Below are 24,977 nucleotides of genomic sequence, written 5' to 3' on the forward strand. Positions count from 1 at the left end.
TTCACAGGCTAGAACACAGCAAGCTGGCATAGGAGACATTTAATGAATTTGTGTTGAACTACTCAGAGTAGATTACCAGCTAGGAAAGAGTCCACTGAGAAGGTCAAAGTGGAGATTCCTCAATTCACTTCTGGGCTCTACCTTGCTGACTCCACACTGGCAGTTTTCAGATAACAGTTCAAGACATTTCTTCACATTTCAGAACACAGCAGGAATACCCAGGGACTGTACAGAATAAAAAAACTTCAAACAACTAAGTGAAACTGCTTATTTCTAAAGGGGGATGGGAAAAAAGCCTGAACATGCCTAGCAGCACACAGGCAATCCAGCAGTTCTGCACCAGCATTCACCGAAATGCTAACAGTGCGCCACTCAGCTCTGATACTTGGATCAGCAATAGGTTAGATAAGCTGATAAAAAATTCAGAAAAGGAACACAGGTATGCAAGTAGAGAGTCCTACAGGTCTTTACAGGTAAGTTATTTTGGTTTGGCTGTTTGGGTTTTTTTTTTTTCCTTTCATTTGTTTATTTTGATAGCCACATACACCTCTACCAGAGACACTAAGTGAAACCTGAACAGCTTTTCCCAGTAGTCTTTTTTTATCCCAGAAGATGCTTATGCCTCCACAGACCACTCTATAAATGAAAGTTCCAAGATTGCTTTGTGCTGCAGTACACTCCAGGATACAGTTTGGCAATGCTGTATGATATTTCACATGTACATGTATGTCAATGGACTGCAGCTTTTTACTTTTCAAAAAGAATTGGTTAATCAGTATGTTCCACTTTTCTTTTAGGTACAAGAACGCTTTACCCCATTTTGGTCCAGACATTATTCCTATTTGTAACAAATCAGATCAAAACTACACAGTTTGACAAGTCCCTCAATGAACACTAGATATGAGCTCATTTGATTTCACACGTGATCCATATGACAGGAGTTTAACAGACACAATTTCACCTGAAGCTGCTTCATCTTATGGATGATGTACTTAAGCCTGCCTCTGACTGACTCTGCATCACTTTGAAATACTTCTAGCTTGTTACCTACATCTTTCCTTAGCTAAAAGCTCAGTGTTTTAAGACTTCATCCATCAAGCTGGTTTGAAAGATATCCAGGAGATGGGAGGAGGAAAAAAAAGGCTTCAACCTGAAATCAAGCTAGGAGTTGCTCTATAATTTTAACTCAGTCACCTAAAAGGTAATTGCCCTAAATTTACTCCACACTAAGGAAAAGCCCAATGCAGCTTTATTTTCCTAGTGCATTAATACACAGCACACCTTGAAGACTAATTCAAAACGAGGAGGGGATACTCCTGTAAAAAAATAAACTTTTACACCTAAACTCAGGTGTTGCTGTACCCAACTCTTACTAACAGGATCCTTGCAGCAGCTTGCTGAGTACACAACTGCTGCTTTTCCATTTCAAAAGAGCAACCATAACACTAAGGATCAGTGCTTGAAATGAGATGTCCACCTCCACCTCCCTGAAGGCACTGATCAACCTCTGTCATGCCCAAATCCTACCTGTGACTTCAGCTGGCACCAGTAAGATTTTTACAATGGCAACTTTTCACATGACCTCTGGCCCTCAGTTTAAGACAAGAAAATGGGATTCTGAAGGGGGTTTTTGGCAAATTTTTCATTATGCATGTGGACATATTAACGTCCACATAAAAGGACAATCCAAAAATTGCTTGACTGGAACATGAACTGAATACAGTCACTTTAGTTTTCTGTGCAACATTTAGTTCACAGAAAATACAGACTTGCAATTGAGCCTGACTAAAGATGGAGGGCTCAGACTAAGTACTATAAAACTATACCAAGATATCTCCTCCTGTACTAAATTTGGATAAGCAGAGGGTATCATTTGACTTCACACAACTCAAGAGTGCTCCAAAGAGGAGGCGTTGCATTCATCCTCCATCACCCCCAGTTCCCATCAATCAGTTTGCAGCAGTTCTGATGCTTGTCAAACTCCTTCCCTAAGCCAATTTACGTCACTGAGCTGGCAGAAAAACAATTCAGCAAAGTGCAGTGTCTTCTGATGCATCAGTGAGTTGGATCTGCTCTACTAAGCACTACAGCTTCAGAATGGAAATACCTGGCATGAAGCAGCATATGGAGAGCAAGACCCCTCTGTTCTTGGTAAGAAATAGTTGTTAAGAGTAGATGGCCAACCTTGCTTTCATCTTCAGTTTAAGAGAAACAAATGCTATTTTGAAGGACATTTATAGAAAAGTGACTGCACAACAAAGGAAACAGAGAGGCCTGATAGACAAGACCAAAACAGCATTTTAATCTGTTTTGCTATATGAACATTTGTTTCATTTCACAATCTGAAAATGAAGAGCATTTGTTTAAAATCCAGCCTTTCTGTTTTCAAAACTAACTCACACTACCTCTACCCAGCTCAGCATCTTGTTCAGATTGTTGTACGTAGGAGTTTGTGTTTTTCTTTGTTTGCAGTGATTGGTGGGGGTTTTATTGTTTGGTTAATTTTGAGCCATATCAAATCAATCCATATCAAATGAAACTTTTTTTCCTCCCTAGGTTAAAAGGCTCTCAAGAAGTTAGGAGTTGCAGCTTGGTACTCTGTATTTCGCCCACCCTACCCTCAGGGTCTTTCTTCCAGAGTTCTTGGTAAATGAGTGAGAGGAACTCAAAAGCAGGCACTACTGGGATTGAGAGAAGGAAGTCTATTTGCTGTACTTCCTGTAACTGCAGGGCTCATCTCGATTTTCCCCTCAAGCCAGCTAGCACAAATTCGCTGCAAAGAACAGTGACCAAAAAAGGAATCAGTTCTGTGCTTCTAAGAGCTTCAAAAAGCAAAAAAACACTGACCTGTAAATATCCACAATGCAGACTAAAAGAAACACTCCACAACCTGTGACAGGCAGATGTTGTATGGTTCACAGAAGAACCTACTCTACCTTCTCCATATAAGCCAAGGGCTCAAAGCATAGTAGTCACAAGACAACAAAATAGACAAAAGCTACAAACTAAAAGAAGAAATTAAATTTTGGATCAGGCATCAATCAAGTCAATAACTTAAAAGGATTTTAAGAGTTCCTGGACTGCATTCAGAAATGCATTCCAAGCAGCAAACAGGAAACTTTCTCCTTGCAAAAATGAGTGAGTGCTATAATATGATTTCAGGAGATAAAGTCAAAGCAAGTCACCAGGTGGAAAAGCCCTTCCCCAAAGCTCAACTAGAAGGCCATCACACTGCATCATTCAAGCTCTTCTCGTGTCCACTTACAATACCACTTACACCAATGAATTCCCTTGATAACTCCAAGATAAGGTACTTAAATACCCTTCTTCACAGTGTAGAAGCAGAGTAGCTGACTTCCTCTCCATCAATGTATCAGTAAATTTTGACCTGCTATATTTATGCTCAAGTTAACAGACACAAAGAGAAATTACTAAATTACCAAAGTACTTTTCTCCTGCAGGAAAAATCCAAATTACTCACCCTGTTATACATGTATCTAAGCATGAAGTCCAGCAGAAAAGATTTTCCTTTGCGGAAAGCTCCTGCTACAGACACAACTACTATGTTAAGATCTTTAATATGTTCCTGAAGCAAGATTTTTTCCAATGCTGATTCATCTAATTCAAAGTTATGGTCATCTTCATGAGCAAGGACAATCTGTATGGGGCGTGGCTTATCCAGTTCCACCTCGTCATCTGAGTCTGGCAGGGCATCCGAGTCTGGCAGGGCATCATCCTCTTCTTCTTCATAAAGCTTACCTGCAAATTGACAGGTGAGAACACATTATAGTAAGTCACAGCTTAGGGCAAGAAACACTTTTTATTGTGAAGCCTTGAACTGGGCTTACATTTCCAGCAGCAAGGGTGATGTTCTTGGGAATGTAGAGGTCAATGGTAGCTTTTGACAGTTCCCTGTCCATTTCCATCAGCTCTGTGTCTAGCCTATATTCCAGATCCTCTCTCTTTCAGATATTCTCTATGTATTAAGGAATCACAAAAAAAACCCCAACCCTGATTTTCAGCTTCAAAACCCCTTTTAATGGGATCTAAAGTCAAGAGTCTTTTATTTGGAAAAAATTAATAGTTTCAAACAACCTCCAAAGAGGAGCAAAAAAGGGCATTTTGTATCACCACTTTCTTGTACTGTTGTAAGGGTGTCGAAGAAAATGAATGTTTTCTGTCAACAGGTTTGCTTGCCAACAGGTACAAGCAAGACCATGGATTGAGTACAGAAGCACAGGATAACACCAGATGAACAAGCTCTGCTCTAATTCCAACACTGTTTCAAGTCTCAATACACCACAGACTTTAGAACACCTATTCCCTGTTTGCAAGACAAGAAACTACTGAACATGTGCATGCCCTAACACTTCTAGGCTAAGAAAACAAGCGAAACTCCACCATTGAAGTAGTTTCTGGCTTCATATTCTTCCTACAATGCACTACTTAAGCAAGATTTAGTAACAGTATTAACTCCTTAAAAACAGTTAAGAGACTATTTTATACACAATTTAAGAATTAATAGCCTTTCAGGATAAAACAGTAGCTTAAAAAACTAACTCAGATTAAAATTACTAATGAATGACAAGGCCTTCAGAGACACACTATACCAGTACCAATATCCTATTTTTCTGAATTTCTAGAATTCAAGAGTTAATTGGATTAGAGGCCTCAAAGAAAACCAAACTAACCTATCCAAAGTGAAGTCTCCTCTCTTGTTCAGGCACCACAACACTGAAGTTTGTCCCACAGCAGAAATCATCTCTACCATTCCTGACTCCACTTTTCCCAGCAAGCATCTGGAAAACATCTTTGTGCTTACAGAATTGCCTCCCACTCCCAATTTACATTTTGCCGTGTCCTATTGGAAGCCCACGTGCACAAACCCAATCAAGGCACCTTCCTACCAGTTACTTATCTGGGATTATCACATATGATTTGCACTACACTGTCCCTGTAGTCATGTTTCCATTTCCAAGACAAGGCAGCAGCCACCCCCAATCCCTTGATGTCTTGCTCACAGAGACATTTCCTGTGGAAGCAGCCCACAAGTGTTCTCCTGCAGGATGCATCCATGAGGCGCCATGGAACACACAGTTTCATTCATTCATGGCAGAGAACCTGCCAATGCTCACTGGACCTGCCAAGCCATTCCTGATAGACTTTCCATGTGAGATACCATTCTCAGCAAAAGACTTATGAACTCCAGTTCTGTGGATGTAATGAGACACTGCAGTTATTACCATGAATTTGAAAAGCTGGTAACATGGAGACACTGAAGTTTCTCCAGCAACTGTCTCCCTAACCAGCTCTGACAATGCTGCATTAAATTGCAAAATGACAGAGGATGTTTCCACTTCCAAGCATCAAATCTTGTGCTGTCCCAAAGCCCAATGGCATTAAATCTTGAAAAAAAATGATTTGAATTTATTAAGCTTGCATGGTACTTGGTTTGAACAGGACACATACTTGAGTGTTTAAATCCTAAGCAGCTAGAACTAAACTCCAACATTATCCAAGTGGGTGTGCAAAACAGTCCCCAGCATCACCCTAACACAAAATTATTAACACAGCAGGCCAAAAAATTAATTATACTAGCAGGCCTGACAACTGGAAGGAGTAATTTTTAAAAGCAAATCTGTCAACGGGACACCAAATTATACAAACTACATTGACACTGACTAGTCACCACTTCAGAGGAAAGCCTCTCACCTTTGGCCTAAAGATTTTGTACTCCCAAATATTAAACAAACCCTCTCCTCTTTTTTGAAAAGAGTTTCTAAACAGGCATTGCCTCACATAGGCAGGATCCTTTGGAAAACTTGGGGAGGACAGCCCAGGTACAGAGGGATGAAGATTTTGACAGTCAGAAAGAAAGCTTCCAGCATCACAGCCTAGAAACATAAAGGGAATATTCTATTGATAAAAGTATTGAAGTCAGATCCAAGAGGTGCTTGTGTTTTAGCAAACACACTCACAAAATGTTTCAAAGCCTCTGCTTCAAGGTATGCCCTTGGTAACAAGTATAACTTGGTTACTTGAAACAGCCTCCTATTCTTTTATTTAAATACACACTTCACTTCAGCTGCAGTAAGGGATTTGGTCTGTAAACTAGGGCAGACTGAAAAATGGTTTGAAGCCACACCTGCAGCTTCTCTTCAGTCACTTGGAGCCTGACATTAACCATCCTGTCCTACCTGGAAGTCATCAAAACTTGTCAGACCTCAAAGACCTCAAGCTGCAGCAGTATCCTTGTGCCAGTGCAGAGCACAGCCACACAAAACCTCTTCAGGCCAAGGAGATTTCTGAATATACAAGTGGAATGGTCCTCTATCTTTAGTTATTTATAAACAAGCAGATTCTCCCTATCATAAGGAGATAGTACTATCAAGAGCTTACACACAATATGCCCATTAAAAGCTCACATCTTGTTAACAGCACTCTGTACCACTGAAGCTCATTAGCTCAGAGGGAACGATTCATCCTAGACCGTACTCAACTCCTATTAGATTTCACTTACCAGCAGAAACTGCAAGTCAAGTCCAGAGCACCAAGTTGGGTTTGTTTGGTTGGTTTGGGTCAAGGTGGTTTGCTGGCTTTTTTTTTTTTTTTTTTCCTTTGACTAACCAGCCTAATATATCTGAAAGTTCCCAGCCTACCTACAGAAAAGACCATCATGGCCATCAGTCAAGCACTTTGGAGGGTGGAGAACTGCAGTGCTGACAGCTGCAAAAGAAACTTGATCCATCCAGAAGAGCTGGTTTGATAACTTCATGCCTAAGTGGCAGAGAACACCCCTCCTTTCAAGATTTTGAACTAGTTGGCAATTACCAGGACAGACATTGCACAGGTCAAGCATGTTAACTATAGAACAAGTGCTGCTTGTCCCAGCAACATAATCAGCATATGCCACCCTGTCAGGTGTCCTAAGCAGATGTCACACCCTTTAGATTCTTTATCCTACCTTCTGGCTGCTCACCCTGTCACTCTGGCTAGTCACCGTCTCAGGAAGCACTTAGGAAGCCTTTCTAGAAGGCTTCAGTATCATGGGCAGAAAGCTCACATTACACTTCCAAGAATTACTTTCAGTGCAGTCTCTGGAAACAAAGGTCAGAACAAGAAGCATCCCCCTTCACAGTCCAGTTCTCTGCAAAAGTCCTCAAAGTAGTTCATAAAATAAACATGCTGACAGCACTGTCAGGTCAACTCAGGCCAGAAGTTTATGCAATTCAGAACTCAAAGCCCTGTCCCTTGGCTGTCCCCCACTCCTCACCTGCCCCAGCACAGTCACAGTGTACTACTTAAAACTCGGAATTTAAGCTGATTTGTTCTAAATTCCACAGACTGCTCTAGGTTCTTGCAATAGTCCAGTCCCAGCAAATCAAGTATAAAAGACATGACTACTAACTTTACAAGAGGTGGCATTCACAGAATGGCCACTTCTACACTGAAGTCTTCCTAACCCGCTGGACAATACTTTGGGCATCTCTGTACAGGTCTCCATAACAATACATTTCAGTACTGCTACAGAGGCAGACTTTCAGAAAACAACAGACTTTCATTGGTTTTGGGGGTTTTGTTTGTTTTTTGTAGTACAGTTTAACACTTTGCTAAGCCCAGCTCCATCCCAGTAATGGAGCTACCAATCCAATTTCACATTCACACAAGGAGTGGTTGTTTCAGAGGAATGCTCCATGCTCTGCACACACAACAGAGAGGCAACACTGCCTCCTGCCACAGGATTAAAGACAGGCTGGTAGATTCACCCAACTCCAACTCATGGAGTTGATCACTATGCTGTTGGAAATTCCCATGTGCACAGAAGATCTGAACCTTGGGCTTTTAGTACATACATAAGAGTTCTCATCTGTCAAGCCATATGGCACTAGAACTTGTAGCACAGTGCTGCAGGCCCAGAAAGTCACAGCTATATTTTTCTTTTTTCAAGATGTTCACCTGACCTTTGAAGTTTCTGTAGTACTGAACTAAGAGACTCCAGACTAAGGTCACATCTGCTGCTCTGTCTGGAGCAAAAAAGATCACCTGTCTGATGCAAAAAGATCATCAACTGGACTTGCCCCTGAAGTCTGCCATCCATTCACACCTATTACTGTGGCTGTTCAACCAATCAGTCCCTACATCATTTTGGCTTCCTACAACCCGAATTATTCCTTTAGAACCTGTGGGCTAATGCATGGTTCTGACTGGCACAATCACTTCCTAACCCAGGTCAAACAGGCTGAGAGACACAAGAGAAGCAACATTGTGCAGCAAGACACAGAAGCAGACAGATTTGAATGGGAGCAAATATAGCCAAGGGAAGATACTACCACTCAGTTTCCTATAAACTCCTCACTCCACTCTGTAACCACTACAGCATGACTGCTATTTATTCTCACCAGCTAAGTACCCAGAACAAGCACCATTTGTTGAAATACTAAGCCAGATTTTGAGAACAGTAGCTTCTTGTGTATGCAGGCAGTATTTCAACTGAACAAACCCCACTAAATAACCCATTTCTTAAAACATGAGGTAAAATGAAAAGCTAATTCCTGCTTCCCCTAAGTACACAGACAGCAGCTGATGACCTACTTGCCCTGCAGTGAAAGAACACGAGAGTGAAAACACTCAGACACCTGCATGCTATGAAAATAAGAGACAGCCTGCTTTAAATGCAATTTCTTCCCTTTAAGCACATTAATTGACAAGAAGTACTAACACAGTTACCTTTAAGTTTCAGCTTAATACAGCCTGAACTCTTTGAACACATTACCCACATCCTTCTATTAAAAAAAAAAAGCACACTACCTGCTAAACTCACTTGGTTTTAGATACAGTACAGTGTTTTGATCAACAAGCACTGAATCACAATTAGTAATTGCTTCTGTGGACAGTGAGTTGAACACAATTGCCCACAAATGCAGCAGAACATTAAAATACATTTAAATCCCACTTGCTTTTTAGTTTTAAGTCACTTTCATTAGTGTAACTATCCCTCGTCAGTACTTCCATTTGGTCTATCACAAGGAGTTTAAAGAGTATAAAAGCTGTAAATCTGCTAGCTGGTAATCTTAATATCTGGTTTGCACAGAAACCTGCACTTTGCTAGAAGTCAACTTCAAATCAAGACTCCCAGCACCCCTTCAGCTTTCAGCATCCCTGAACTCTTTCTTCCTGGTGCTCCACAGCTCCACACATTTGCCTCCATACAACAGAAGCTCAAATCCCCCATTCACATTTCAATACAGATGCTTGACAGGGTCCCCCACCACCACCTGAAGGATGAAAAGCAAACTGAAGTGAGCTGCACTAAGCTCAAGCCATCTTGCTTGAAATTTTGTTCAACCTCCACACCCAGAGGGAGTTCATGGCTTGAATCAAAAGCTTAAAATAATTTATCATGAGGAAACTGCTGCACTGCATTTCAATGTAAGGCATTCTCTCAGTGCTTCACGTAGAAAATTTTCCTTGGAGAGAAAGGAGACAAACTGCTTAAACATTTCTTGTTTTGGTGTAGCGAATGAAGGAAAGTGTAGGCATGTGTGAACTGAGTTCCAGAGGATAGAAAGAAAATATGTTAACTTTCAAACCTTATTTGGACACATCTTCTGTTAAAAAAAAAATAAAAATAATTACTAGATTTAAGCCACAAAATTGTCCTCCCCTTCTTCCAGCAGTCCTACTCCATGCAATAAACTCACAGGAAGCTATGGGGCTCACACAGACCTCAATGCATCGCTGCTTTCTTATTGCTGACTGGTAAATAGTGCCAAGTAGCTCATTTTAAGGCCAGAAATAATTAAATGTTTCAAATATTTCAGCTATAAATAGGACTGAGCCAAGTTCCAAAGACTTGTTTGGACATCCAATAAGACTAATAGAGGAGTAGGGGCAGGGTACAGGGGGAAAAGACACATTTAACTCCCCGTGTTCCTTCAGGGCAATGGGATGTTAAGGGGACATATCTAGAACTGTTACATAAACCGTGAGCTGAGAAGCACCTGAAGCTAAAATTCTGCAAGGGAAGGGGAAAAATAAGATATTCTGATGACCTAGATACCTCTGAAGCACCACAACTAATCAAACAATAGACTTGTCTACTCCTAAGTGCCTTAAATTGCTTCTGTGCTGAATGGTCGGCATGCATGCAGGAGCAGACAGCTCTTCCCTACACAAAATACTGAGAAGCTGGCATTTTGTGTTCTCCATTTACTGGGACAAAAAAAAAAACAGCAAAAAAAAACCAGGTGAGAGGGAAACTTCATATAATGAAAGTGTGTAGCAAAAAAAGTCAACCCTCAAATTCAGCTCTTCTCAACCAATTCAAGTAAGAGAATGCCAATAAGCAGAGACTAAGACAAAAGCAGTACAAACCCCGTAAGTAAAAAAAAAATTATATAAAAGGACTGCTTTTTAGAAAGCACATTATGAACTTGGTAAGAAAGATGTTTCTCCACAGCTACAAAAAAAATTGTGCAGGGTAAGGATAGCGGCAAAGCATGCTTCTCATCCTTCTTCCCCTCTGCCCAAAAATCACGGCTATTAATAGCACACTCACTGAAGGACCTAACAGGATCTCTACCCACAGTAAGATTCACCAGTACTTTTCCAGCACTCTCAAAGAAAGCTGTATTAAAACAGTAAAGGCAGATGAAAGCATTAAAAGGCCTCTTGCCCACCTTTCCTCTGCTTTCTTACCCATCATGAAGGCTCTTGAGGATGGAAATAAGAGTACTCCAGATCTGACAATGTCCTAGTTCACCATGAACTCTGGAAATGGCAAGTGACAGCTCCTCACGAACACCGAAAGCTAACTGGATCCTTGCAGGCCACACACACACTTAAACCAAACACACTTCTGCTTGTATTTCAGAGTGATTTTATTTAAGGTTGTTGCTCACTCAAGAAGTTGGTATTTTTTAATTGGTTTAGGCCAAAACCATGTTTTATGTACCTTGCATGTATCCCCTCATGTCAACAGCCAGTAATTTAAACAATGAGCAGCTAACCTAAATTGGTATTTTGAGCAAGAATAAGGAGAAAAGAATAAAGTGAGAGATGCCAACTGCAATTACCCTGTGTTTGGTCTTTAGCTTGCCAGTCAGAGGTGGTTTAGTTACCGAGATGCATCGCACCATGGCCACAGAGGAGCTCAGCAGAAAGCAAAGCGAGTGCTTCCTTTGGCTGTACAGGAAGGTATGCCAAAGGGTCAGGTTTCCTACTCACTTCCAGGATAAACAAGTTGTCAGTCACGAACACCAATGTAAGGAAACACAGTAAGCCAAAGAGGCTCAAACTTTGCTTTTTTTGCCTTTAGCAAGCTGAATGGCAGCCAGTGTGGCCAGCAGGATGAGGGTGGTGATCAACCTCCTGTACTCAGCACTGGTAAGGCCACACCTCAAATATTGAGTTCAGCTTTGAGCCACTCACTGCAAGAAAGACCCTGAGGTGCTGGTGAAGGGTCTGCAGCACAACTCTTATCAGGAGCAGCTGAGGGAGCTGGGGGAGTTTAGCCTGGAGAACAGGAGGCTCAGGGTGACCTTAGCACACCCTGCAACTCCCTGAAAGGAGGCTGTAGTGGGGTGAGGGGTGGTCACTTCTCCCAGGTAACAAGTGACAAGATGAAAAGAAATGGCCTCAAATGGTGTCAGGGAAGGTTTAGCTTGGATATAAGAAACATTTCTTCACGGGAAGCGTGGTCAGGTATTGGAATAGGCTGGCCCAGGATGTGGTGGAATCACAGGTCATCATAACCATAAATCAAGTGGATGTAGCACTTGGGGACATGCTGTTAATGGAGAACACAGCAGCACCAGGATAACAGCTGGACTCTGATCTTAGAGGCATTTTCCAACCTTAACAATTCAATGAAGCTTCCAACCAAAAGTGATCTTTCAGCCCAACCTCAGTTCACACTCAGCTTCCCAACTCTCTTTCAGTTCCTGCAGCTAACAGAGCCTTCCAGCCAGTTTTTCCAGCACTGAATTCCAGAATTCTACATCTCATTTCAAAGAATAAAGGGCAGTACAGAGCTAGTGTATGTTTCTTTAAAAAACTGTCTTCTCTAGATCGCACAGTTTGCAAAACTGATCCAGTAACTACCTGCAGACAGCTCCACGGAGCATTTTGGTTTCTTCTCCTTCTCCCTTCTTGACTGTTTTTAACCTGGTAGGGTCACTGATACACACCAGATGAAAGGGAAGCCTTACAGGGGAAACACAACATGCATCAACACAATTAACACCAAGATCAACAATGTGAATCAAAACAGGAAAAAAAGTTCTACACAAGGCACAGTAAAAAAAAATTTTTTTAAAAAAAATCACATTTTGCATGTCTTCACTTTATCTCCGCTTGAGGAAGAGATTTTTCTCACACTGCTACAAGAAAAACAGTTTCTATCAGGGTCCCTGCTGCTAAGCACGTAGAGAAACAGGCCTGGGCTGCCATATCCCTTTCCTGCAATTAAACCATAATAATTGATACAATACCTAAGTCCATGCACTTAAAGCCCCACACCTACTGCCACAACTCCTGAGTCTCTGCCAGGCATCATTGCTGCTGCTACACACAAATCCCTCGTTAAGGCAACAGCTCAAAGTACATTAATTCTGCCAACAGGACAGTGCCAGTAACTGCCTCCTCCCCTCTCCCCGTTGCCTCTTCAAGCCTGCTTCAATAGCACAGCTGAGTCTTAACCACCCACTCACAGGGGCTCTCCCACTCTCATTTCCAGCACTATGCAGCACCACACTGCCTTTCCTGCTAATTCTGCCACATATCCAATGCTGCTTAGAGTCAAGTCAGCTACAGAAGCCAAACCAGCAGAAACTAATCCAATACAAGCAGTTTCCTACAAACTCTATCAGTCTAATAGGAATCCAACGAACACTAGAACTGAAGACAAACAGCAGAGCCATGCAGCCTCTTCTGCAGGGCACAGTTCAGCTGTACTGTCGAACAGCCCAGGGCTGCTGCCCTCTGCGCTGGCACTGCTGTCTCAGGTCCAGCACCAACTTATCTTGGACACTAATGATGTGATGTGCTCTACACTCTGCAGCCTCTGAAACAGCCACACAGCACGGCTGAGGGGGAGGCACAAACTGCTTCACTGGGCACTGGTGCCAAAAGTAAAGTTCAGCTCTGTAACTACAACCCAGTTCAGCTGGAAAATTTCTCCAGACTCCCGAAACTCACAAGCACAGTTAAGAAGCGTATTCATGTAGGAACTGACTTGGTGATATGTGATAACACTGCAAAGATGGGTAGACAACTGGGCTGTAACTGGATCTGACTGCATGTTGCCAAAGATTTGTCTCTATCTGAAAGTCCAGATTTAGGCTGGGATAGCCAACACATTTGTTAACCTTCACTTAAGAACAAGGTTTCCTTCCTTTACAAATGGAGGTTGCCACAGGTTTCAGTTTGTCAGTATTACAGGCCAGGACGTGTGACTGGTGGGAAGACCTCGAGCTTGGCACACTCCTTCCTGCACTGGAGCAGTATTCCCTGGAACACACCGACGGAATACACTGCACCCACTAAGAGCTGTGCCTATTGCAGAGCAGACTGGAAAAACACTGATTTCAAAATCACTAGGTAAGTTGTACCAAGGACACTATAACACACACACTTCAGCAGCTCAGCTCCATACAAGCACCTTCCTATGTCCAAAAGGCTCAAGGCCCACCTACTTACCAAAGGATTTTTAACATCATGCACGACTCTAGTTACCACAGAAACATCAGCCACTGCTACAAAACAAGTCTCAACAACTGGAGCATTTTTTCATTTTTAAACACATTTTCCTGGGACAGAAAATGCCATTATCATGTGTACATTGATGGCTGCTGGCCAGTCAAGCCTAGAGGTACAGAACTGAAAGTCGTCAGCAATATCAGGGGTAAGGCAAGCCACGCTTATCATCCCAATAAGAAAAAACACAGAGTGGGGGCTGTTTACTACTTCTCTTTACATCAAGTTCTCAAACTTGTCTAAATACACCTGGACAATCAAACTGCTTTTCTGCAGGACTAACCATATGTTGAGACCACAACAGTTTAATATACATCTTTCACTTAGATGAAGAAGAAAGAGGCAAATACAGCTCTACAAAGTCTGTATGCTATAGTACTCCTGTCCAACCAACAGTGCTGTCTCTGTAGATCATACTTATGTCCTCATTTGGTGGATCCATGAAATCTTTCCTTACAGTACAGAGAGTAAACTCTGGGGAGAAAAGGCTAGGATTGTAAGATGAACTGAAACAGAGAAAGCAGTGTGCTCCTCTTCAAAGCTCAAAAAAGCTAGTCCTAATGCACCACAGAAATAAATCAACAAGAGATTAGACTAAAGAACAGCTCAGTTTGATATCTGATTAATGACAAAGTGATATGTCTGCAACTCAAAGTACTCAGAACAAGACTAATATTCAATCTTTCATAAGCCAACTTCCAACCTCTTCAAAAGCATCAAATTGCATTTCAAGGGTCTTCTCAAATAAGCAGGATTTCACATAGCATCTGAAGGTTCTACAAGCATTTAATCACATTTGCTTTCTAAATGTTCAAGTAGATAGCATTTTCATTTTTCTGTTGAAAAAAATTAAGTTTAAAAGCACAAGCTGCATTTCTTAATGTATGTACCAGCAGTATTTTATTTTGAAAGGTTTTTGCCTTTTAAATCTCAGCACATAACATGTAAGTCTTCAGCAGCTATTAGCTTTAGAAAATATTCCAGTTCTATGTCCTAACCCTCAAAATCATTATTTACTGTACTTTTCCAAACTATTTATTAGCAACAAGCCTGACGTACCAATGGTTAGAAAGATTTCCTTTTAAGAATTTTGAACTGCATTCCCTTCCTATCCTAATGACAAGCTTAAGACTTTGTTCTCTGAAAGATAAGTGTTAACTGCTTTGAGGGCAGCTTCAAGGCAATGTTCAAAATCTTGACAAACATAGTTTCTTAGTTCAGGATTACAAAGTATTTAAGAAAATTAATTCTCTTCAAGGCAAGATGACTTTTTGCTTTAAGAAAGTGATTTGATTATATCAAGAGCCTTAACCTCATTTTCTATAGCAGTCATTTTCACCATTATTTTATGTCTAAGCAATACATTAAAGGAGGCCAAGCTTCTGTCTTCATGCCTAGGAGTTCACATACTTCGAGTGACTTTTCCTCCCCTGAAATCAGGGCTGTGATGATTCCCATATCAGGCAAAGCATTGACAGATTGAACCTTTTATTTCCCAAAAGTTTACAGTTCCCTGAGTAGATCACACCACATGGACCAAGGCAAATAAACACCGAAAATCAAAAGCCAGAAGAACCTTTCTTTCACACAGAAGAGGCTGAGGAGGGGAACAAGACAGCAAGTTTGCAGGTAGTAATATCACAGGATTGGGTTTAAAGAGACAGATAAAATAACTGCACTTATTCTTCCACTCAGCAGTACCACCCTGCTGGAGGAGATAAGAGGTGAGAACAACTTTCCCAAGTATGCACAACATAAGGAAAACAGTCCTAACACGTCAGTACAAGCAGTTGACACATGTTCTCCAACAAGTTTCTGTAACTTTCAATCCAAGTGAAAAAAAAGCCACCTTGTTATCATGGAGGCATTATCCAATACATTGCTCAAAAAGACATTCAAAATATTTTACTGAGACCAGTAAGAACTTGTAAATTCAACACGCTTATCTCTGAAGTGACAGTGGGAAAATCAATGCATTGTAATTTGACACTAACTACAGACTGGAACCTGATTCTGATGTCACTGGAACAACAACTACGTAAGAGCAAATTAAGTTCTACTCTCAAACATCAGTTCACTGGAAATTGCATTCTACATTCCATGTCTACAACCTGTACAAAATCTTATCAGTTCAAGTCTTCAACATTTTGGCTTCTATTCCAGTCCTTTAAGAGAAAACTGCCAAGACCTGCAGAAGCAAATCCCACCTCGCCATGCAAAAATCACCAATATATAGGGCTGAAAATGCAATCTTCATTTGCTCATCATCTGCACTGAAAATACATTTGGGGGGAGGGGAACCCAATAAACTACCTGAGACATCTCCCCTCCTAGTAAAGCATATCAGAATTTCCCTCATACAGAGTGTAAATAGAGGCCAAGTAACCAAGCTGTGAACAAAAAATCCTTCCCCAAAAGACACTTTATGCAGTCCTAGGCTTTTGCTAATCCTCTCACCTCTTCCTCCAGGTCAGACAAGAGCAAAGCCACTCTTAAAGTAAGCTGGTTTTTTTAAAGTAATTTTTGCAAAGGCCCAAATGGACTTCTCTTTCAGCTTATACTTGATTTCCTACTAGTCCTACTTGTAAGTTCATCAAGGGAGCATCAAACAGGAATTCCAATATCCAGCTTACTGCATTTACTCAAGTAACTTCTGGACTGCCTCTGATGTAGTGCCATCTTAGGTGGCAAGCATTCTACTTTAAGTTTTTCCAACCTTAAAGAGAAGCCACTTACTAACCTTTTCTTTTTTCTTCTGTTTAGTTAACTGAAGGAAATACTTACATAGCTTCAAAGATCAAAGCACAAAGATCTACTATTCTCACACTAAAATGAGATATAAACCAGTCTTGTTACTTCAAGGAGTAACATCCCCACAGAGCAGCCAAAATTCCCAGTGACAGATTCCAGACAAACTGAATAGACAACTTTAGGAGGATGTTCACATGCTTACACATCCTGTAGAGATAATTATGGCCTGAGAACAGGGATGTGGACTCCCTCCCTAACACAAAAGAGGACAGTGAGCTCCTTGCTTTGCTGCAGAACAAGAACTCCAGTTAAACACCAACTTGGGGAGTTGAAGGAAGGAACTTCAAAAGTTCTTCAAACTTTTCTATTCAAAGTGTTTCAAAAAACTTGGTAAGCACATGAAATCTTGTCTTCCTGGAAATGAACACTACACAGAATATGTTATTTCAGAAATAAACAGAAGCTAAAGGTCAGGCAAGTTAGTTACCAATGCTCTCAGAACACAAGTTCTTATTATGTATTAATTTGCTCCTAGAAATGCCTTGACTATAATCCTTATCCTAGAAGACATCACTTATCTTCTCAGTCATTTTTTTGCAGCTAACTGAAACAGCAGATATCAATATGAGCCATGTTTTCATATATATCTAGAACTTGCTCATTTGCTTGTTCTGGTCTTTCAGACACAAATCCCAACCCCAGAAATGTATTCACATAAATCAACTCCCTGCACAGCACCATGACCTTAAAATCAGCTACAGGATGAGATAGTGATTCTTTGTATCGTATGAAGAACAACCTTCCAAAACAAATGAAAGCTACTTCTGTCTTTCCCCCAGGATATATCAGGAAATTCAGGTTGCTGAAAATGTTTTAAAAGAAATCCAGTCATACTTCAGCAAGAGTAAAGTCTAAACTACCACCATAATTTTTGTTGACCAATGGCAAATACAGTACATCTGCCTATGCAATAACTTAGAAAATATTTTCTTATGCCTTGTTCACCTTAGATAGTTGAGGTTAAAGACATAACCTAAAATACTAACAACTAGTAAAGTAAGTTTAAGAAATAAATGCAGCCTTTAGCAAAAAGTTGAAAAAATGCTCAGGCAGCTTGCAAGTCACACCGTAGGCACAGCATGCAGGAACAGCAGAAAAAGAAATTAAGTAAATTAAAAAACAAAGCAAGAACTCAGCCTGATTTTAAAGTTTAAAACTTCCCATTCAAAGACTGCCATGAATATCAAAAACCATCCCAGGGATGGGGCCTGTTCATAATCACAATACAAGAACAAAAGCAAATTCAAACCTAACTTATGTAAGGTGACATTTCAGTGAAATTTGGCAGTTTTTGTTATGAATGTCCTTGAAACTTCCACAGACTGTGATAAGATGTACAACAGTCCAGTAACAACAGGCACAAAGTTAAAAGTATTTTTATTACAGTGCTGAAGTGAAGCCTGCAATCGTGCTGGCGCTGGAGACCAACACCACTGTGGTTCACTACCAAATCAACAAGGACACAGAATCTGCACCTGCATTTCCATCTGCCTATTTCATCTGGTTTGGAAGTTGGGACACTCAAAGCTGGGGATGATGTGATGTGACCACCAGGAGATAAGTACTTTTCCATTACACTGGAGGAAAATCTCCAGCCCTTCTCCCCGCAACAGACCTGCTCCTGTCCAAGCTAGCCAGCATGAGCTAGTATCCCTTTCATTATTAGGGCAGGAAGAAAAAACAATTCCTCATTTATCACAGCACCTCACTCCAGTCAGTGCTACTGTATTAGTACGGTCAGTAAGCAGATATTAACCACTGATATTTAAGCAAACCACAGGGACTGCAGTTGACACAGCTACTTAAGAAGTATCATGACTCTTGTAAGATGTGGCTCAAGCATTCCTGTATATCCAACACAAACAAGAGCTGCCTGGCCTCCTAAATTAGGACAGACTGTCATGTTTAAAACAATGCTTTTGCAACAATTCATGTAAAACTGTTCTGTGCTAGAACTATTTCTCCACTAGGTTTTGTTTTAAGATGCAGGCAAGTGAACATGAAAAGGAAGGAAAACAGCCTTCCTCAACTCCACTCCCTGCTTTCAAAATAATTCCAGCTGAAAAAACAAAAAGTTAGTGCTACTATTTGAGAAGGTGCTGCAACATGATTATCGATTTTAGGGTAAGCTAGGACATAAGTTGTTAAGCAACACTCAGTAATGGTACAGAAGGAGTTAAAAGCTTCTCCTGCTATTACACTGCTGCTCTCGTAACTACTCCAACCTATCCCTCTGCTTTACTTCACTGTCCAGAAAGCCCTTCTGCAGGCAGGCACACACCATCCACAGCTGTACACACAGACCCTATCACCTAAGTTGTTCCATGATTAAAGTTCAGAAGCAACTAAGAGTGACACATGCATGTTTCCACTGCTAATGATGACACAGCTAATTAAAGGCCATTTATTACAGGTGTGCTGGCACTTTTATAACCTTGAGAAAACGATGCAATAGTCTAATACTTTGAGATTATTAAAGGACACCGTGGCAAAAACACAGAAAACTGAAATCAAAGGAAACTGAGCAGTGTTGGGAGGGTGAGAGACCAGTCCTTGAGCAGTAAAGCAGTATCACATCCTCAATTTCAATCTCTGGGCTCTTTTAAATTATTCAAATTGCAATGCTGCCAAACACAATCAAACTCTTCCTGATGCTCAGAAGCACTGCCTTTTCCCCCCTGTAAATCAAGCCAGGTGTGTTGTCACTCCGTATCTCCCAGTTTATAGCGCAGTTAGATTTCCCTATCTCTAGTTAGCTTGCAAATCGAGCAGTTGAAACCAATCGTGGCACATGGCATCTGCTAGGTTTTGTTTAACTGTGGCCAGCCCAATCGTTCCGCTTCCAAATTAAGTGAGTTACACAACAAAGATGTTAAAATAGTTCAGTGTTCCAGTGCAGTGCTAAAAACCTCACATGATCCAACTCAGCGTTCGAGTCAGTACAGCCCTCACTAGTCCCAGGTGCCCCCTCGCCAAGCGTACGGCAGGGAGACTGCTACGAGCTCTCGGCTTTTAAGCCGTTCTTGAGAAATAACCATACTTTAAGAAACACACTGCGCAGACTCCAGCACACCCGAGGCTAAACACCCAGCCAAAGCCATGTCCCATCCCCACCAGGGGATAGATTACAGGCAAGAGCAGCGCTGACAGCGGAGCGCACCAGCTCCATGTGGGGGACGGGCCGACAGCGCTCAGTCACCTCCTTCCCCGAGCCGCCCGGGGCTGCTCCCTCCGCAAGCGGACGCGGGCCCGGGAAAGTCGGCGCCCTCCGGGCTACCTGGCTCCGGTCCCGGCACCGTGCAACGCTAGCGCCTCGCGGGTACCCTGGGCCCCTCCGGGCCGCAGCCCCCGCTCCTCACGGGGGTGAGGCACACACGGCGAGGCCCGGCCGCACCGCAGCGGGGAATAAGGTCACCGACAGTGGCCCCCGGGCCGCCCCCGCTCCGGCACGGGCCGCCGACCGCAGCGGGGGAGGCCCCGGCCGCAGAGCGGGGAAAGCGGGGTGACCCCGCCGGGGAGCGACCGCGGGCCGGGCGGAGGGGCCGTTGCCGTGGTTTCCCCGCCGCCCCTCGGGGGCGGGCAGCCGCCCACGCCATTTTGAGGAGGGGGGAGACACGGGGGCCTTTCCCCCGGCGCCGCGCGGCGCCGCCGGGACGCCCCGCCCCGCGCTCCGGGACGGCCCCGCGGGCACGGCCCCGCCGCCGCCCCCGGTGCCGCCGCCGCCGCGGTTCCCGGGCCGTGTTACCTGCCGGGGCGGGCCGGTGGCGGGCCGGGCCCGCGCGCCGCGCCGCGTCCCTCGCCGCCATCTTGTCCGGGTTTAAAATTAACTCCCCGTGACGTCAGAGCTCCGCCGCGAGACCTTTATCGCCCGCCGGCGGCGCGCGGGGCGGGGCCGCGCGCGGGGAGGGGCGGGGCCGGAGCCCGCGGGGGCTGCGGTGGGAACAGGGGAGGCGCTGAGGGGCCGGGAGGCGTGAGGGCAGCACGGGGCCGGGGGGAGAGAGAGGGACACACAGACAGACAGACAGACACACAGACACAGAGATGCACACAGGCCCAGCTCCCGGGCTGAAGTGTGGGGTGAGAGCCTCCCTCACGGCACCCCGCGCGCCGGTGACATGCGGCAGCGCGGCTCCAGCGGGGCACGCAGAGCAGCAGGATGTGAGGAGGCCCCCAGGCCACACAAAACACCTCGGGCCGCCCATCCCCGGGGGTCCCTCACGCCCTCAGCCGCAGCTCGCTCGTGTAGAGCACGCAGCGGGACTGTCACCTGTGTGCTCTGTCCACCTCCACGCTCAGCCTGCTGGGCCCTCACGTCCCATTTCCATCTCTGCTGGGCCCTGGGAACAGCCAGCAGAGCGACCGGACCGCTCTGCATTTCCAGCCGTAAGTCCAGCTCCTCACTCCTCACTGTAGCACTGGTGCTGGAAATACGCGGGAGGACAGCTCTCAATCAGAACAAGCCACACAAGTTTCCAAGGAATCAAACATTCCTGCTGTCTCGGGTCTGCAAGAGTGTTGTGCCTCTCAATCCGAACTGACCTTGCTTCATCATTTTAAAAGGCCAGCTGTGAAAGCGAGCTGCCCTTACTGCACGAAGTTTTCAAGTCTGTTTCCTATTGCTAAAGGTTGTGTAAACCTTCACAGGCAAACTGGTCAGTATGACCTTGTCACTTGTTAGAAGAACACAATGTCCAATAAATCATCATGTGAAGTGAGCAACAAGCCTGCAAAGCCCCACTTCACCGTGGCAATGCTCTCTGTAGAAACCATTTTTCTTAGTTTTTAGCTATGCTAACTTACTTAGTCCTGGAGAGGCAGCTTGTGAGTGACAGCAATCTTAAAAGCAAACAGACTGGTTCTGCCAAAAAAGAGGTGGAGGGAAAGCTCAGAAGATATTTTCAAAGTAAAAACTGACTAACAATCACGGAAGCACCTAAAACTGCTTTCCAAACCTTGCTTTCCTTTACTATCAAAGTAGCATATAAGGGGTTTCCTAACACAGGGGTTTATGACACCTCCTGTTGTGCTTACACTGGCAGCCCTTGTGCCAGAAAGTTTAGTATCTACAACACATGAAAAAGAAATTAAAATGTCTAAAAGATGCTGCAATCACAGCAAGTGAGAAGTGCAGAAGGATACAAAGATCAAACTACTATCATATATTCAATCCTAGTTATGACACTTGGATTAATAAAATATTCAGTTCTGTAAAAGAACTTGATTATTCTAGATTTACATCAGTATAAATGGAGGCAGGATTCAACCTCTTTGCTCAAAAGTGTTCATATGAATGCTATAAAAAAACCCCAAAATGTTGCCATTGGCCTTTTGCAGTTTAATATCCTTTATTTATTTGGTGAAAATGAGCATGCCATTGCTTGTCCTTCTAACCTCATACCAAGTGAAGGAAAACTTTTCCATCGGAAAGAAGGCAGAGCACACTGTACACAGAGGTATTTCGGAGATATTCAGACAATCGGGCAAAGGGAAACAGCTTGAAGTAAAACACATTGAAAGCTAGAAACACTGTTAGCTGGCAAATTTAAGCTTCAGCAGCTCAATATGCAAACTAAGAAAACCAGGGGGGAAAACACCACAACACTAAAGAAGTTTCCTAATTCTGCTGTTAGTAAACAGCCTTGTTCCTGGTCAAGTCTGGAACAGTTTACACAGAGAAGAGTTTGAAAGAGTGTGTGTTCAGACAGATAGATTTCTGCTTCATGCAACAGGATTTGCTGCTGCTGTAACGTGAGAGCAGAAGTCAGGAACTTGGAGGTCAGAAAGCTCAGCCTTAATTCTGTCTCCTTATGTTTGCAGGAAGGAAGGAGACATTTTCCGAGCTGAGGATTTTGCTATCAACATGTCTTCTCCTGGTTGCAAAGGTCCCCATCTCCACTGCACTCCCAGCTACATTCCTCTGAGCCAGGCTAGGGAAGGAGTTATGACTGAAACTACTTAATCTGGCTGTGGATTTGGCCTGCAAACCACAGGCAGGCTGTGGTGGGAAGGGATTGCTGGAGGAGAAGGACACCTGACCCACAAGTGCCAGCTGGGCCAGTAGTCCCTTCAGCCACCAAAGTCACAGTTTTGAACTACAGGCAGCATCTCCTCCTGGATTTGGCCATGCTGCTCTGAAAACTCTGCTGTCCTAAGCTTGTCCCAAACTCACTTTGGACCAGCCACCACCAGTGTCACTCACGCAGTGAGACAAAGGCTGCTCAGCCACACTGCTTGGAGAGCTGCCCCTTCCTGTGGCTGGAAGGGAAACAGAGCCACCACAACATCTCCTGGCCTTCAGGCATCACAGCATGGCAGGGGTCTGGCCAGTTCCTGACCCTTGCAGGCACCCACTGGACACTAGGAGAGGCTGAATCAGACTTGGGTCCTTTATGCCTTTCCATATAAAGTTTTTCTCAGTCCCATCAGCTAACCTGTGCAATGTGGTTGGATTTGTTTAAATAAATCTGTACGATGACAAATCCTTAAGCCAAACACCTACCTGAAGCATGCTGAGAACCACTCCTGAGCTGGAGGACAGAGCCATATCCCACTTTGGAGGGCTGAGGGTCCTGGGATGAGCTGGAGACATCTCCATTGGTGCTTCTGCGCTTACCAACCTCTCTCCTCATTTGCTTCAGGCTGTTGAGTTCAAGCTAGTGACCAGGTGATTCCCACTCCTCCTTCCAGACTGTGAAGTGCTGCAGGCAGTCAGGAGCTGAGGACAGACAGCTGTGAAAGAAAGGTGGATCTTCTGAAACCCACCCTGTCCACAGCAATAAAGCACCTCCCACCCTCTGGTTGCAGTTGCTAGGACCACACAGAGCTTCCCAAGGAATAAAACTGGGGAGGCAAGAGGAGGTCAGCTCTGCAGTGGTGAGCCGGCGCTAGCACTGGGAACAGCCAGGGCAGGCAGTGGTCAGCTGCCCTCCCGCCAGACACCAAGGGAGCTGTGTCACTAAGGCAAGTCTGAGATGTCCTAACAGACTCCCATGGGAAATACGTCTGGATCTCAGGCTTGCTCCCAGAGGCAGATATGTGCCCTACCAGAGCTTGGAAATGCCCTACAAGGCACCTCGTCTTGCTTTTCTCTGAAAAGCACACAGGCTACCGTAGCACAGCCCTACTACTCATGAACTTCATCTACTCACAGCTTCCCACCTCTTCCAGCTGGAACGCTCCTCCCTCTGCTCAGTGCCAGCAGGCGCTGGAGGATGTGCTGCGCCCCGAGCCCCTGCCCACTCTGCAGCTGGATCCTCCCGTTTTCTCCCTCTTCCCAGCACTCATTCCTGTGCCCTGCCCACACGCAGGAGCACGCTGCTCGGTCCTGCCCAGGCTGGTTGATGTTTGGCTTTCCACCTTGGCAAAGATCTCAGCCCCGTAAACAGGCAATCTTGGTTTCCTGTTTAATTTTTTTTTCTGGTGCTCACCATTTCCCAAGGGCATCTCTCTCAGATTCAGGGCTGCCTTCCTTTGTCACACAGGTAATCTAAAAGTTGCTGCGCTTCATTAGAGAGTGCTCAGCACAGCCCCGAGCTTGTAGCTACTTGTCTGTGTTCGCATATCCTGGGGTCACCCAAGCAAAGCCAAGGTGAGATACGGCATGAATCCAAGCCTGGTTCTTCTGCAGAGAACTCCAAGAAAGCAGAGGTATTTAGGAGCAGAAAACAAATTGGGAAGGAGGGGGAAAAACTTTTTACTTAATCGCCTGAACCTATCCCACATGCTGAGAGGAGACGCCTTTTTAGCTCGCTGCAGGACACTTGCTCCAGAGAGAGAAAGCAACCCCTCCCATGCCACTAATTTTTAGCAAGCTGAGTGGGAAACGTCTCATTCTTCCCTGATGTTGACCCAGGAGCTGCTCCTCTGGGGAAGAGGGCGGAAACAGCATTGAATTTTAGCTGTGAGAGCAGCTCAGAGCAAGTTGCTAGGCACCAGCTGCAAGAATTGCCTGCAGGTGCTCTTGCAGGAGAGGTTGGGCCGGTTGACGGGGCTCTCCCGGTGCAGCCAGAGTGCCAAATACCTTTGAAACGGGCATAATCCGTTCTCAGCCTGAAGGAGCTATTGCACAACCTTCCCAGGATTAAGGGTTTAAATCGAGTGAGTGTGTCACAGCCGGGGAAAGGGCAGTGGGCAGGCTCAGGAGAGCCACGCTGGCCTGTGTGACTCTCTGGGGTGGTGGGACGCAGCCTGCCTGAGGAGGTGACAATCGTGCAGGGCCACATGAAAGCCATCTCCCTGTCCTGTCCTGTCTGCATCTTATCAGGGTGATTGAAGTCTTCAAAGGATTAAATGGCTAAGTGGTTTTCTTCTGCTCCTGGAAGAGAAGCTCCATAGCCAGCTGAAGCTTTCATTGCAAGCATTTGCTCAAGCGGAGTCCTATCATTTCAGTCTGTATAAACATAGTGAGATTT

At 44.1% G+C, this 24,977-nt stretch overlaps 1 protein-coding gene across 4 annotated transcripts in view; it reads right to left on the reverse strand.

Moving 5' to 3' along the window:
- The window catches only part of ATL2 (atlastin GTPase 2), a 40,274-nt gene extending 16,551 nt beyond the window's left edge, over positions 1-23,723 (reverse strand). The window contains exons 1-2 of one of the 4 annotated variants that reach the window (XM_005525363.3): positions 23,066-23,718; positions 3,482-3,759 (exon numbers count right to left, since the gene is read on the reverse strand). In XM_005525363.3, coding sequence (XP_005525420.1) covers positions 3,482-3,759; positions 23,066-23,195 — 408 coding nt within the window. In that variant the 5' untranslated portion in view covers positions 23,196-23,718. Of the gene's footprint in view, positions 1-3,481; positions 3,760-20,311; positions 20,385-21,105; positions 21,158-23,065 lie in introns of those variants that run through there. The other 3 variants (XM_088052527.1, XM_088052526.1, XM_014254662.2) reach the window with 3 other exon arrangements.
- Positions 23,724-24,977: the final 1,254 nt, after the last annotated feature.

The sequence above is a fragment of the Pseudopodoces humilis genome, chromosome 3 (genome assembly GCF_049639895.1).
Source record: "Pseudopodoces humilis isolate 2021_Gansu_Grassland_sample_001 chromosome 3, ASM4963989v1, whole genome shotgun sequence".
Lineage (NCBI taxonomy): Eukaryota > Metazoa > Chordata > Aves > Passeriformes > Paridae > Pseudopodoces > Pseudopodoces humilis.